Raw genomic sequence first — 16290 nt, 5'->3', positions numbered from 1 at the left:
TTCATGGGATGACGGCGTCACTGGCTAGGCAGCATTTATTGCCCACCCCTCATCTCCCAGAGGGCAGTTGAGAATCAGCCGCATTGTTGTGGGTCTGGAGTCATATGTAGGCCAGACCAGGTAAGGATGGTAGTTTCCTTTCCTAAAGGACATTAGTGAACCAGATGAGTTTATCCCAACAATCAACATGGTTTCAGGGTCATCATTAGACTCTTTTAAGTCCAGATATTTATTGAATTCAAATTCCAACATTTGCCAAGGCAGACACTAACCTAGGTCCCCAGAACATTACCCGAGTCTCTGAGTTAGCAGTCCAGCGATAAACCACTAGGCCATTGTCTCTCCACAGTAGGCCATTGGAAAACAAAATTGCAAGAACAGCTTCATAGGAGATATTAATATGTACTGCCTAAAGCAGCTTGGGTTCCAGTGAAGTAAGGAATTCTTACCTGGTGGTCCAGCATCAATAGCAGGGTACACTTCACATTCACATCTCCTGGTCTCTTCACCTGAAAGCCATCTGTCTCCTGAGTTGTAGGCATTCGGTGCCACTATAATCCAAGAGATACAATTCAAATTATATAACACATCAAAAAGAATATCTTACTTTTGTTTATTCTGTGAGTATTTACAGCTAAGTGGGCAGTGACCATCTCTCAAGCCTCTGCTTCCTGCGCCACACATGCCAATGACATGCCTAATTTCCCTAAAGCTTGTCTAATTAGCTTGGTCAGTGCCTGGGGAGCAACTCACTCAAAACACAGTGAATTGTATTTAATAATCCAGCAACAAGCACAACTTATATACTGTATCACATTATATTAACAGAGAAAAATGTCCCAACGCACTTCATAAAGGTCTAAGGGAAGAAAGAACAACTCAAGCCAGGAAAGAGTAATTAGAATGGATGATTGGTTGCTTGGTCAAAGATATCATTTTGAATAAGGTTCTCAAAGGAATACACAGGGAGATAGAAGGGCAAAATAATTTACTATAAGTATCCCAGACTGCAAGGCAAAATTGGCTAATGGCGCAGTTATCAATGTTGGGACAAAGGGTTAACCTTTGAATGAGACGACTTCCAGCTCAGAACAGAAAGCAAAGGGTGATGCCAAGAAAGAGTTTAAACACAAATGCAACAGCATTAAATCTGAGGCACCAGAGGACTGGTCCACACAGAGCAACCTATTTCAAGTGAACGCTTGAATACCATTTTAAGTGCACTTTACTTGGCCATCATCTTGAGAAAACATCATCTTGAGATTTTTAATGGTCTCAGCACTGGTGTCAGTTGATAAATCTTTTCTTTTTCTCACTTGGTTTATATTTACCAAGGCTTGTGTCTACACACGACACTCTACAGTCTAAAAACCTTCTGCTGGGCAAACATACGCTAGCTGTTCTGCAAACTGCAGGGTTGCTATTATAATCCCTTTTATTGTTTGGAATGTAATATAGACCCACACACATGAACAAAAGGAATATGTTGCACAGCTTGGGGCTGCCAGCTCTTTTGTGCAGTATTAATTTTGCTAAGAAACAGTTGATTCCTCGGAGGGAAAAAAAAAAAGAGGGAAGCAGTCTCAAAAACACACACAGGGTTTCTCACCTCCCACAATAGGAACAGATGGGACTCACTAGCACACACGTAAGTAGCAGCTGTCAAACACATTGGCACCTTATACAGAGCGATCCAATTAGCTTTATGCAGGGCAAAGCAAATGTGGTGAAAGCCAACAAACAGGGAACATTATGAAATGTGTCGTGGTGACTGATATTTAATGTACACAGGGAATGGGTGAGTTATGAAGGAGTGGCAGTCGCAATACATATGCCTCCTGCTATAGAACTGGTTAAGCTAGCTGGCTTGTGATATCACATTTCCCATTTTTTGTGTTGATTGTTGTGATATATTACTCTCCATGCTGCGTGTTTAATCTTAGTCTTAAAGAAGTTTGCAGTGGCCTGGTTCTATATAATTATCACACTTTGTTGGCAGTGCAAGTTTCCTGGTTATCAAGATTAGTGCTTCCTGTGCAGCCTGGGAATGAGGGGAAATCACACAATGATCTTGTCTTGTTATTTAACACAATTACTACTAAGCAGTCAGTCTTACCTCCACTAAGTGATTGTCTGGTCCATAAAGATCTTTGTCCAATTCGATAACTAGACTCTTGAAAAAGGATGAGAATTTCCTTTTCACTTTTCCAGGCTGTGAAAGGAAAATCAACCCATTTCAGTTGTCTGGTTAAATACACTCCTGCTTATAAATGGCCATACTGCCAAGGCGGGATGTTAACTTGCTATGAAACCCAGTCAAACCTACTCACTTTACCTGCCACTAAGGGAATTTGAGTGTGAGACTTCCATACTCTCTATCTTGCTTAGGACGTGCTCCATGCCTTGCTCTGTCAGCATGGCCAAGGTAAGGAACTCACTGAATCAAATATGTTGGTTGTAATTACTGTGCTCTTACAGTTTTGTAGCATGGGTAAACTGTATCCCCATGCCCTGTTCCACCAATATTACTTCCATTTTGTGAGACGTTATACAAATCAAATTGACGTCATTCATTTCAAACATATACAGACATTTTACGTTCAGATGGCTTTACAAAATATACTAGGTTTATTTTATGAATCTATTCAAATAAACATTATACCTTATTGCAAATAACACATACCTGTTGCCATTTGGTTTTGAGGTTCTGCTAATTATCAAGTATAGTATTGCAATTTACAATTTAGACATAATTGGACAACTGGACTGAAGTCTTACAACCCTCTGCTGGACAGTCAATACTGTGTCCTAGTACCAAGTGTTCACTAAACTCACTGTAAACTAATTAGCCAGCTATTAGTTAGATCTTTTATAAAATGCATGTATATCTAAAGTATTCAGTTAAAAGAGCTCTAATATACAAAGCCCTCCAATAGCTTTACTGTGAGATCCCCAAAGATCCTCCAACAAAGATCCTCAGACAGCACCTTCCAAACCCAAGACCACTTCCATCTCGAAGGACAAGGTCAGCCGATACACAGGAATGCCACCACCTTCAAGGTCCCCCCCCCCAAGCCACTCACCATCCTGACTTGGAAATAAATTAATTACCGATCCTTCATTGTCATTGGGTCAAAATGCTGGAATTCCCTCCCTAATGGCATCGTGGGTCAACCCACAGCAGGTGGACTGCAGTGGCTCAAAAAGGCAGCTCAACATCATCTTCTGAAGGGCCACTAGGGATGGGCAATAAATGCTGGCCAGCCAGTGACGCCCACGTTCCACAAATGAAAAAAAATAAAGAAAAAAAATAAAAGATACTCATTCTTGGACTTATTAAAATGGAACAAATAGGACAATCTTTCTAACTCATATATTTAAGACCATCATGTGGTACAGGAGCCAACTGCAAGACAGAAAAATCCCACTCACATCGTCAAGTAGCTTTCCTTCTACCCGAAGCTCCCATGATGCAACAGTTTCTCCTTCATCGCCCTCCGGCTTGGCAGGAGCAAAGGTGTTAGAGATGTAGATCCTTAGTTTACGCTTTTGCTGAAATGAAGAAAACACCAAGTGTCTCAGAAACTTTCCAATGGGGTCATCTGTCAATGATAATTAGGTAACAGTGTGTAATCTCTGTGAGATTAAATCTTTTGAAGTTGATAACCTTTCTTCAGAACTACAAGATGTTTGAAACGTGACATCATAAACTAAGGCAGAGGCAGAGAAAGCGGGAGAAAAGAACAAAGGTCAAAGGGAGATTAAATTACAGAAAAAGGTGATGGTGATAAGGGAATAGTAATGGGTTCAGTAAAGAATAAGAATGTGCTTTCAAACGAAGATGTAAATGGGAAAAGTGGAATTTTTGCCAGCAGCTGCTATCTTTAAGAATGAGGAAGTAGTTTTGATCTGAAATTGTTGAACTCAATTTTGAAACTGGAAGGGTGTGAAGTATGTAGTCAAGAGATGAGGGACTGGTAGTGAAGCAGAAAGATTAACATTACATGAGATTTGATGCTCAGGATCACAGCAAGATCTAAACTGAGGTGCTACATTGTCACCCTGTTTGTGGTCTCTCCTAGGTAGAAGAGACCATATTGTAAGCAGTACATAAAATCGAAAGTTATTGTTTCACCAAGAAAGTGTGTTTGGGCCCTTTGAGAGAGGGAAAGGAGGAGGTTCAAGAGCTGACATCTCTTGTACAGGAAGCTGTTGTGAGAAAGGCAACCAGCAGTGGGGGAAGAGTAAGGAGTGGACATGGACGTGGTGGAGTGAATGTATGAATGTCCCCTTCCCAAAGCTGAAAAGGAACAGGAAAACATGGCTGGTGGTGGCATCACACTGGAAGTGGCTGAAATGAGGGAGGATGGTCTGTTGAATTTGGAGATTAATGGGCTGGAAGGAGAAGACAGAGAAACCACACATTGCTGTTCCAGATGGAATGGGAATTAGGTGAAACCCAAGGTGCAGGATATGGGCAGACAGAGATGAGGTTCTATTGGAGTGACATATTTAGTTGAGGAAAAAGAAAGACATTTTGGATGCCTTGGTGTGGATGGGAGCATTGTCAGAAAATATGTGACAGAGACAGAGAAACTGGAAAAATGGAATAGATAATCTTCAGGAAGTGGATGGGAAGAAGTATAGTCAAGGTAGTTACAGAACCAAATTAGATCACCTACTCCAACCCAGGATCTTCTGGTCAGGATAATTTTGGCCAAATACTTGACCACGACTGCTCCCAGGCCAATTCGTGATTAATCAAAATCTCTTTTTCTTCCAACTGAGGAAAGAACAGTGATATCCCATCTTCAGCGGGTCTACAGACCTGACCTCTTAAATGATGGTACTCAAAGCTGATCAAATGTAGATGGAAAGGAGACCAATCTTGAATTCACAACCTTGTGGTCGGCAGCAAATGAGCTCTCCCACATGAGGTGCACAGCTGATGCACAGGCAGATACTGTTTACTGGAAATGTTTTAATCTGGTCGAACATTGAACTACCAGTAAGTCAGCTCATTCAAAAATCACTGTGTGAATGTTTTGACTATGTGGTCTTTGTCTTGTGATATATTTTGTTAAACATAATTGAAGAATTAGGTGACACTACTGATGCACAATGAAGAAGCATGACCATGCAAAACTGAGAAGAGAGAATGACACATGGAAGATTATCTATTAAAGCCTAACAGGAGGATAATTAATAATCTTAAAACATGTAATGGAATTGAGCCTTTTGAGGTGCTGTACCATTAAGGGTTTCTTCATAGACTCTTGAATCTCCAGCCGTTTCCTCATTATTGTCTGATCCAGTTTGCGCTCAAAAGCTAAGAGGTCCATGTAAGCTTGGGATTCTGGGACAAGTTCTCGGATCTGAAAAGTAAAAGTTAATAACATATTGAATTTGCTTTGGACTGAAACAAGAACAACTATACAGTAACAAATTTCTTTCTGTTACAAAAACAGAAGTTGCTGGAAAAGCTCAGCAGGTCTGGCAGAATCTGCGAAGAGAAATCAGTGTTAATGTTTCGGTTCCAATGACCCTTGCTCAGAACCCGAAACCAGACCTGAAACGTTAACTCAGATTTCTCTATCTTCACAGATGCTGCCAGACCTGCTGAGCTTTTCCAGCAACTTCTGTTTTTGTTTCTCATTTACAGCATCCGCAGTTGTTTTGGTTTTTAATTTCTTTCTGTTGTTGCCTGTGAAGTGTTTCATTTACTGTTGCTTACTGCTGTGTTTTCACGGAGCAAAATAACTGTAGAAGAGTGAATATTTTACACTATTTTCATTTGAGATTTCAAAAACATGCAGGGATCCATTTATAGACAACAAAGAGAAATATTGATGCTACATAGTCCGTAGTTCCAATATATTATTCCTTGAAGATGCTAAAAGCTTTTAGATTTTTATATGGAGGCATGGAGCACAGGGTAATTGTTAGGGTGCAATTAGCTTACCATGTGCAGCTTGGAATGCCCCATTGTAGAATGGAGGGAGGGAGTGGATTAATTCTTGGGCCAGATATTGGAGGCTATTTCCATTGAAGCACTCGAAGGTGAAGAGACATTTTAATAGAAGATTTTTTTCTAAAACCTATAAAGGGTTTTGATATGCAAAAATGAGATAAAATACTTCTTGTTGTTGGAGTTGGTATAAAATCTTCAATTGTAGAGAGTTGTTGAGCTAAGACCAGCTTCAATTAAAAAGAAAATGATAAGACTCTTGTCCAAACAAGTAATCTCTTTGACAGCTGACTTCATACTCACAATGTGGCATCTTTTCTGTCACTTGCTTAGTTTAATTAAAAAAAACTAGAAAACACATTTTGCTGCTTTATACTTGGTTGTAGTTTAATCCTAAAATTTGCAAACAGTAGAAAAATTACCCCCTGGATGCCACACAGGTGGGACTGCAGCCACCACTGCAAAAAGTATTTAGCATTGTTGCCGTTAGGTTACAAGGTGTCAGATCTATCCATGTGGGACTCTGGTCAAGGCCATGACACTGACACTATTTGAATCCAAGACATCCTTCTGTGGGGCCATCCACGTAAACTGAAGCATGGGGAATAGAAAAAAATCTGCTGATATTAGGAGACCTTGTAGCCCTGCATTTGGCATGCCAGGTGATCTCAGAATGACAGAATTGTTATTGCACAGAAGGAAACCATTTGGCCCATCATGCTTGTGCTGGCTCGTCAAATGAGCATCATTACCTCATACCAATCTCCTGCTTCTTTCCCCCATAACATGCACATTATTTTTATTCAAATATTTGTGCACTGGCTTCTCGAATACCTCAACCGAACCTGCTTCCACCCCACTTCGAGGCAGTGCATTCCATACTCTAACAACTCTCAGAGTGAAAAAGTTTTTCCACATATCGTCTTTGCTTCTTTTACAAATCACTTTAAATCTATGCCCTCTCGTTCTTGTTACTTTTAAAATCGGGAACAGATTCTCCCTATCGACTCTATCGAGCCCACTTATGATTTGAAAACTACCATCAGATCTCCCCTTACACAATTTTTCTTCAAAGAGAACATGAGCTTTCTCATCCCTGAAACTATTCTTGTACATGTATATCTGCAAACAGATCAGCAGCATTCAACACTTGCCCTTTGTGGTAGAATTTTGTCAGCCATCTTTCGTCTCTTGACACTGCAGATAGCAAAGAGACAGTGTTAGGTAACAATTAAGATTGATTGAATACATTCATGGTTTTTAAACATCAAATGAACATATGAACTTGTACTTGCTCCATCTGATTCCACTATATTTTACATTTCCTTTAATTATTGTTTGCAGTAAAATCCTGCTGCCTGTGGAGGATACATCCCCGGTAAACCTTTCAAACAGTGAATTTGCGAACAGTGAAAACGTTTTATGATTGCAGTCAGCTGTTTAGGTTCCAACCATCCAACATTTTGATATCTACAAACGTTGCTTCCGTAAATAAATGTGTTTCTAATGGAGTACAGTACATTAACATGTCCAAAATATAAATCTCAGGCACAGATTCAATGCTAACTGCTAGAATGCCAGGCTGAGTGGGTAGCTGCACATTGAGCAGAAACATTTAAGGGACTTGCCTGAATGTCTCTGGTGACCTGGCAGGTTACTAAAAGTGCAGAGCAATCCAATTCTCAGCTACTGAACAAAAGCTGAAGTGTTAAGTCTTAGAAAGCCCGTTCTCACACAAAGTGGTCATTTCTGGGGTGAAATCTGCAAGTGTATACTGTATCCCATGACAGCCAATGATATGTGAATGTTGATACAGCAATGGTAATATGGTGCAAAGAATGGTATGAGTGGGTATGTGAATTTGCAAATAGGGAATACGTGAACAGCAAGATTTTACTAGATTTATCAGCAAAAATGAGGAAGCCCTCTCAGAAAGAGGCTCTCAGTTCCGTTTCAGGAGTGAGACACAAGATGCTGAGGTATCTATCCAGAGTGCAAAGTGAGGCAAATCATTTTGGGGTAGCTTTGCAGTGGAAGCCAGCCTAAATTTATACACACAAAAGAAAATGAAATTGACTCAACATTACTTCTAGATTTAGTGATTACATGCTTGCTCTTTTTTTGACAATTTTTTGTCTCTTTTGTTCCCTTCTCTCTTATGGAACTGATGCCCTGCTGGGCCAGTGTTCTATAGATAGCTGTCAAGTAACGTAAAGTCGCCGTAGTCTTACTAGAGGGCTGCTCTCTCATTAGAGAGAGACAACTGGTGGTGTTTTAACTGGAGGTCACCATGCCTCAGGTAAAGGGTCCTTCATGGTAATATCAGCTGGTATGGAATTCGAAATCGCACTGTTGACATTACTCTGCTTTGCAAACCAGCTATCCAACCAACTGATATAGAATTAGAATAAAGCTTATGATACCCTTTGCTACATTGGAAACTGACCAGCAGAGAAAAAGTTGCTGTAGAATATCCATTCAAACCACAGAGTATTACCATGCCATTGGGCTAAATTTAGCGGTACAATATACAGTTCACTACTGAACAAAGATAAATAAATTTCTGAAGAAAAATCACTGGACTTGAAATGTTAACTCTCTTTTCTATCCACAGATGTTGCCAGAAGGCAATGCTAAATCACTGACCAATTTGAGAGCCCGTGGTCACCAATCAGGTTACCGTACTTTAAGAGAGAGAGAGAGACACACATTAGAAAAAAAGCAGTTTAGGGGTTGGCTCACCACATGCAGAAGTTCAAACAGCAAGCCTTTCAGCTTTTCCACAAGAATCAGCACTATTCATAGAATATTCACAGAGCAGCAAGGTCCTGAGGTACGAGGAGGAGAGCTGGGTTTCTAGTGCCATTGGTTGTACACTCAATGAGATTTGCTAAGCGTGGCCACAAGAAAGACTTTTTTTCTCTCCAAAATCTCCCCAGTGGTACATATTTAGCATACAAGCAGGTATGTTTAGGGTTTTCATTATCGTTAACACCCTACTGAGGCTATGTGTTCCAGCACAGCTGCAGCTCAGTTCCATTTCAGGAGTGAGACACAAGATGCTGAGATATCTATCCAGAGTGCAAAGTGAGGCAAATCATTTTGAGGTGGCTTTGCAGTGGAAGCCAGCCTAAATTTATACACACAAAAGAAAATGAAATTGACTCAACATTACTTCTAGATTTAGTGATTACATGCTTGCTCTTTTTTTGACAATTTTTTGTCTCTTTTGTTCCCTTCTCTCTTATGGAACTGATGCCCTGCTGGGCCAGTGTTCTATAGATAGTTGTTTCTTTCCAAGGGTATTGTGGCAGTCATTGGATAGCAGTCAGGAACAGAAAGCTCAGCCAATTTTCTCCTTCAAAATCCTAATGAAGCAAACCAACTGTCCTACCGTACCACTGCCAATTCTAAGATCAGACAGGTTGACATAGACGTGGCAATCAGGCTGGAACCTTTTGGTTGTGTGTGACTCATGTATGCATTGGATAAATGCAGACACACTGGGGAAGCTCCAAGTTATAAATATTAAAGCATTCCATGAACTTGGCTGTTCTCTCTGAAAGCAGTGAATAAATGCTTTGTTTTCTGTACCCAGGGACCTGGTGCACATTTCCAGTTTCTTACCCTCTCCCACGATTCTGCATCAACTGTGGAGGCTGCTGCTGTGGAAGCAGACGTTTCCGGAACGGGTCCATCATTGGCTGCGGAATACCTGGTCTCATGGAAGGGTTGCCCATGAAAGATGAGCCAGATGGCATGCTCATCTGCATTCCTGGCATTCCCATGCGAGCTCCTGGTGGCATCCCTCCTCGCTGGGGTGACGAGAAAGAGGAAGGAGGGGAAATCAGGAAAGTATACATTACATTTTAACAAGCAGGCAACTTACTAACTCTAATAGACAAGAGCTTTTACAGAAGTCCCAGGCAGAGGTGAAAATGGAACGATGGTGGTAATTTTTTATGTGTCCTTCCCGATTATGACAATCGAACAACCTGCTCAGCTTTATGCCTTTGTGTGAGGTACTTTAATTTGGTTCTATAAGTTTACGGTATTATCACAGCCCATCATTAAACTGTCCCATCAGTCTCTTGGCAAGTGTTATAAGTGGGCGAAACAAGTACAGAATCACACAATTACAGAATGGTTGCAACACAAAAGGTCATCATTCAGCCTGTTGGGTCTGTGCCAGCTCTCTGCAAGAACAGCTCACCTGGATCTCCTGTCTTTGCCCCATAGCCCTGCATGCTTTTCTCTTCAACTATTACCTGATTTTCTTTCGAAAGCCTGCCTCCACTACATGCTCAAGCAGAGCATTTCAGATCCTTACCACTCGCTGCATTGAAATATTTCCCTCTTGTTGTGATTGCAAACATTCCAGCTTTGTTGTAACACCACACAAATTTAGTCCTTCCAATCTGAGTATGAGCTCCAGCCACATTTCCATGCAGTAAACCAGAGAGATGTTCAGCCTCTTGCTGCTCTCTCACTCCTGGGCTCTGGCAAACTAACCTGTCTGTGACAAACAACTATAAATTAGGAAAACCTACAACATTCCCAAAGCCCATTCCTATGGCAATGTGAATCACATGGACCTTGCATCCAGGTACAAATGTTGCTTAGCTGTCCTTGACAGCCCAACATCCTTTCATCTGGGAAAAAAAAATGATAGTTTAAAGGACAATAGTTTACAATCTGATATTCTCAACACTTTGCTGGTACTATGGACATTTTCAGTCTATCTGTTGTTAGCAAACAGGTTGCTTCCATTCTCTACCAGTGTAAATTGCCCAGGATCGTAAGAAACTACAGCCCAAACCATCACGGAAGCCAATCTTCCATCCATGGACTCCATTTACACGGCTCACTGCTGCGGAAAGGCGGCCAACATCAAAGACCCGTTGCACCCTGGTAATGACCTCCTACAACCTCTTCCTGTCAGGCAGAAGATACAGTATTCTGAACACACACATAAGCAGGTTCAGGAACAGCTTCTTTCTGGCCATTATCAGACTCTAGCCTCAAATAATGTAACCTGCAATGTAACCTTAATGCCTCTAAGTCTTTTTGACTTGTACATCCTCTGCTTGCTGTGATCTGTCTGTACCGCTCATAAACAAAGCTTTTCACTGTATTTTGGTACATGTGACAATAAATCAATCAAATACCTTGCTAATTCTTCCTAGTCTTGAAATATTTTGAACAACCAAACCATCTAGCCTTCGATGTCAGGAAGACTTCAGAACAAGTCACATGAATCATCTTCATTTTACCTTAAAGATACAATCCCAAATTAAAATAACCTTATAAACCTCATAACTGTAACAAGTTTTGTTGAAACAATACTTATTCCAAATAAAAGGTGCTGTTATAGGGACCTTTATCAGAACTAGCTGTCCCTTCCTTTTCGTGTAGAACACATTGTTATGCCTATACTGAGGTATCTTCCCTGACAGCTTTTCTCTAGGATATTGGTTCTGTTTCCTGCTCTCATTGTGAAGTAAGACTATTTTAACAAGTTTGTTTCCAATGACCACTCTTCTCTCACCTTCACATGATCCATCTCCAACTGTGCACTTTCCTCACTTGTTTGTCTCAATCCTGTGGATAGACCATCACCAATCAACATCCACTATAAGACAACTGATTCTCATCATTAGTTTGACTTCAATTCCTTTTACTTAGATTCCTAGGACTTGATTACATCCTCTTGATTTTTCCATCATTGTTGCATCTGTTCTGAAGATATCGGCTTCATTTTAGAGTTTCTGATATCATCCTTTTAACACGGCTCTTCGAAAAGGTAGAATTCCTACTACTGTAGTTGACAAGTCACTCTTTTCTATTTGACATTTTTCTTGTCAACCTTGCCCTGCCTTCAAACCCCAACAATACTCAAAAGATGGATGCCATTGAAGACAAAACAGCCTGGCTAATTGACACACCATCAACTACCTTCACGTTTCATTCTCTCCACCACTGCTGCACAGTAGCAGCACTGTGCACAAACTACAAAATGCACAACACCCCTACAGATCAGTGCTCCTTCGACAGCATGTTGCAAACCTGCAAACTCTACCATTTTGAAGGACAACAGCAGCAGATGCAATTGAACATCACCACCTGCTGATTCCATTTCACACTCTGTCCTGACTTGGAACTACATTGCAATTCCTTTAGGGTCACAGGATCAAAATCCTGGAACTCCCTTTCTAACAGTTCTGTAGGTATCATTACCCGCATGGGCTGCAGTGCTTTAAGAAGGTGCTTCAGCATCTTCTCAAGGGCAGTTAGGGATGGACAATAAATGCTGACCGAGTCAACAACTCCCACAGTTCGTGAATGAATTTAAAAAATCACGATAGGGCTCTTCTTGTTATTTCCATCTCACCATCCCCCATATACAACAAATCATCCTCCCTGATTTCCTCCACTCCAGCAGCCCACTTATCAGTTACTCCCTACCCTCCCTCCCTTTCCCAAAGCACATGTCCATCTTTCCTTTGACCCTCTCCTCAATAGTCAGGGGCCCAAACAGTCCATCCAGGTGAAACTTCATCAAATTTTATATATAAATTATTTGCTATTCATGTTTCTCCATTTGCTTCTCCTCTACAATGGGGAGACTAGGTGACTGCTTTGCAGAACTTTTCCTTTTGGTTTGCATATGTAACACCAAGCCATCAGCATTCTGTCATTTTGAATCTGTTATTCCCAGGAACACCTCCTTTAGGGCCATCATTTACTCCTTTACATATATCCCATTCTCATCCAATTGTTCCATCACCCATTTTGTAATTTAATCTCTTCTGCCTTCCACCTTATCAGAGATCATATCCTTCTATTCCTTCAACTTTCTCCTACCTCTGTACTTTCTTAAAACCTGATACACATCTTAAACATTTTCCGCCGACAAAATCGATATGAAACGTTAACTCTGTTTCTCACCCGACTAATGCTGTATGATCTGCTATGTGTTTCCTCAATTTTGCACTTTTATTTCAGAAATCATGACTTTTCAAAAAGGAAGCAAGTTTAAATGCAAGAAATGAGAGGCTGGTTCATTGTATTTCAGTTGATAAACTACTAGTCTGTAACAGAGATGAAATTACAAAACAAGCTATGAGTCAATCAGGTCGAGTCCACATGAATTTCTCAAGGAAGGTTATGCTTAACCAACATTATAGATCTATTTGAAGAAAGGTTGATAAATCAAATAACATTTTTTTTCAAATAAAAATCCTTGTTATGACAAGGACACAGGCATACAAGGTATTTGAATGATAGAAGTGGGGAATATCAGATATCTGGATTATTGGAACAGGGAAATCGGAATTAGAAACACAGCTATATTATTAGCGTTGTGACAAAGATACCTGGAGTGAAGGAGAATCTTTCTACATGGGCAGTAAGATGGTTGGAGACCAAGATGAAAATGGTCTGATTAAAAGAATTCCCCAGCCCAGAAAGATGTGATGAGCTGTATTTCACATATATGTTTTGGTGTTGTTCTAATAATTTGAATACTGGACTTCCCAAATCCCTCTCAGGCTATAATTCAGATCCCCTATATCAACCTGCCCCTATAACACAGACCATGATACAGCTCGCATTTCTAATTCCAGTCTCCCCTTCCCTAAAATCCAGATATCCTATTTTCCTCACCCATAATTCAAATACTTTATATGTGCTTGTCCTTGTAAGACAGAGCCCCTATCCCTTGTCCTCATAATTGAGAGCCCCTATTTGCCCCGTCTCTATAATCCAGATCCCCAACATTCCTTGTCCCCATCATTCAGATCTCTCATATAGCCTGTGTCTCTTGAATCATACAGTCCTAGATTCAGACAGCACAGAAACAGATCCTTTAGTCCAACTTGTCCACACTGACCAAGTTTCCCAAACTAAATCAGCCTCATTTCAAAGAAGGTTCCCTAGGATGAGACTATTATAGGGCCACTGGGAGGTGGGGAATCTGGATTGTAGAGATGAGCAGCATGTGGGAAACCTCAATTACAGAGAGAGGGGGCATAGGGGATCTGGAGGGACTGTCTTATGAGCAAAGGCTAAACAGGTTGGGCCTCCACTCCTTGCAGTTCATTAGAATGAGAGGTGCTCTCATTGAAGCACACTGGATTTTTAAGGGGCTTGACAGGGTAAATACTGAGGATGTTATCTCTCATGGTAGAGTCCAGGACCAGCCTCAGAACAAAGGGGCACCAATTTAGGACTGAGAGGAGGAGGAATTTCGTCTCTCAATGGTGAGTGTGTCTTTGTAACTCCTTGCCACAGACAGCTGTGGGGCAGAGTCCTTGTGTATATTTAAGGGTGGTGATCAGTCGGGGAATCAAGGGTTACACGGAAAACGCAAGAAAGTACAGCTGAGGAATTAAGTTTCAGCTATGATCCTACTGAATGGTGTAGGAGGGGCTGAACAGCCTAATCCAGTTCCTATTTCTTATAGTTTTATAATTCTAGTCGCCCCGTACCTATAATCCAGATATATCCCCCACTTGTACAATTCAGTTCTCCTACATGTTTTGCCCCTGCAATTCAGAACCTTCCCCTTGTCTACATAAACCAGATCCCCTACTCCCCCTCTCTCTATAATCGAGGTTCCCCACATGCTCCTGGTCTCTACAATCCATATTCCCCAACCTCCCAGTGGCCCTACAATAGGAGGCATGTGATGGCGCTCATGTGCCTCTCCTCTGTTACAGTACTGACCACGTGTAAGACCATGGTCCGGGAGGTGGGAGGGTGGGTATTTCTGCAGTGATCTGGTGGGGTAGAGGGGGGCCGGCGAGGCTGCAGATTGAGGCGGAGACCCCGGGGTTCCGTTGGGGGGGGGGGGGGGGACCAAGCGCCGAGTCTCCGCGATCGCGGAACAAGGTTTCTGGATGCGACACTGAATGCGGAAGTAAAGCGAAACGGGAACAACAACACACACACACACACAAAATAATTCAGCAGGGAGGATCGGGAGGGAGCTTTTAGGCCGAGTTTCAGTGAAATTTCAACCAGCAAAGCAAGAGGGCTAGGTGTCTGCTTGGGGTCAGCTCCTTCCCAATTTGACCAACACCAGAGAGAAAACAGCAAGTAACTCTTTTATTCAACAAAAAAACAGTCACCTTTAGAGCTATTTCATATCTCTTGCACGTGTCGTGTCTAAACTACATGTTTTTTTTAAAGAAAAACTACATTAAAGATTAATCTCATGTGACGCCGCCGCGTAAAGTATTTAATTACAAGGAGGTTAAGAAACATAATTACAGAAAAAGGGGGAAAATCGATGACTAGATCAAACGGTGGTTTCCTTTCTGATTCTGGGGCCGGTTTCAGTGCTTTCCGATCGATCGGTGCAGATAAATAAGGGCAGAAGTTGGAAAGTTTTGCATTGCTGGTGAAGCAGTGGGGTTTGGAGGTGATTACTCACGTTGTAAGCGCCGCCGGGACCCATCGTCCGGAAGACTGGAGATTGCTGCTGGAGGTTTAGTGGCATCCTGACCGCTTGTCCTGGCATCACCCCCAAGGAAGGATTCAGGGGGCTCCCTGGGTTCATGGGGTACCCTCCGCCTACTCTTGTCGCCATTTTTTCAAAGTGCATACATAAACAGACACATGCATGTAATATATATAGATATATGAAAACAAAAGACAATCTCACTCGGCGCTAACAACTCTTCCTCCAACAAAGATCCCACTGACTCAGCTGTCACTTGGTACAAGTCACTCCTCCAATTGGTTGCCACAAGCCTCCGCGGCTCAGGCAGAGAGGTCTCTGGTTTCACCCCACGGCTATTCCTTACCGGCTACGTTAACGCTTTTCTTAAAAAAAAACAAGAAAGCACACACATAACATTTAACAACAGGCACAGAGGTGGCAATGTTTGGTGTCATCATTACCCATGAATCTGCTGGAGAGCTATAAGCCCCCACTCTGCTGGCACTGACACATTTTCTAAAGTGCCTCAAAACCAACAAAATGTCTAAAGATAAAGATCAGAGTGTTTTTCTCTCTCGCTACACTCTTGTTTGTTGAGAGCTGCGCCTCCCGCCCACTTCTGTGGCTTTGGCAGATGGGTGGGGATTGCACAAGCAGGTTAGCAGGGAACTCAACAGACCGCGCGCCCTCTACCTACCCATAGTAGGAGCACTTCACCAGGCAAGTCTAAACATTGTGCTCTCTATAGGAAGCAGGAACTCTCAGCCCGAGCCAGGTAAAATGCTGTCTTCAATCAGCAGCACCTCTGTTAGAATGAACCCTTTGCCTGGCAAAACAGACAAACCCAACCCACATTTTCTTAGCTATTTCTAGCACC

The 16290-nt window shown here is 41.7% G+C and overlaps 1 protein-coding gene across 1 annotated transcript in view; it reads right to left on the bottom strand.

The window, feature by feature from the left end:
- Nucleotides 1–16029, bottom strand: part of LOC109930580 (SWI/SNF-related matrix-associated actin-dependent regulator of chromatin subfamily D member 2-like) — a 46318-nt gene extending 30289 nt beyond the window's left edge. Inside the window, exons 1-8 of the mRNA XM_048614758.1 lie at nucleotides 15875–16029; nucleotides 15405–15796; nucleotides 9596–9783; nucleotides 7123–7165; nucleotides 5253–5375; nucleotides 3433–3552; nucleotides 2117–2212; nucleotides 450–551 (exon numbers count right to left, since the gene is read on the bottom strand). Coding sequence (XP_048470715.1) covers nucleotides 450–551; nucleotides 2117–2212; nucleotides 3433–3552; nucleotides 5253–5375; nucleotides 7123–7165; nucleotides 9596–9783; nucleotides 15405–15575 — 843 coding nt within the window. The 5' untranslated portion in view covers nucleotides 15576–15796; nucleotides 15875–16029. The remainder of the gene's footprint in view (nucleotides 1–449; nucleotides 552–2116; nucleotides 2213–3432; nucleotides 3553–5252; nucleotides 5376–7122; nucleotides 7166–9595; nucleotides 9784–15404; nucleotides 15797–15874) is intronic.
- Between the last annotated feature and the right edge of the window lie 261 nt (nucleotides 16030–16290).

The sequence above is a fragment of the Rhincodon typus genome, chromosome 30 (genome assembly GCF_021869965.1).
Source record: "Rhincodon typus isolate 14 chromosome 30, sRhiTyp1.1, whole genome shotgun sequence".
NCBI lineage: Eukaryota > Metazoa > Chordata > Chondrichthyes > Orectolobiformes > Rhincodontidae > Rhincodon > Rhincodon typus.
This window is presented reverse-complemented; position numbering and strand designations above follow the sequence as displayed.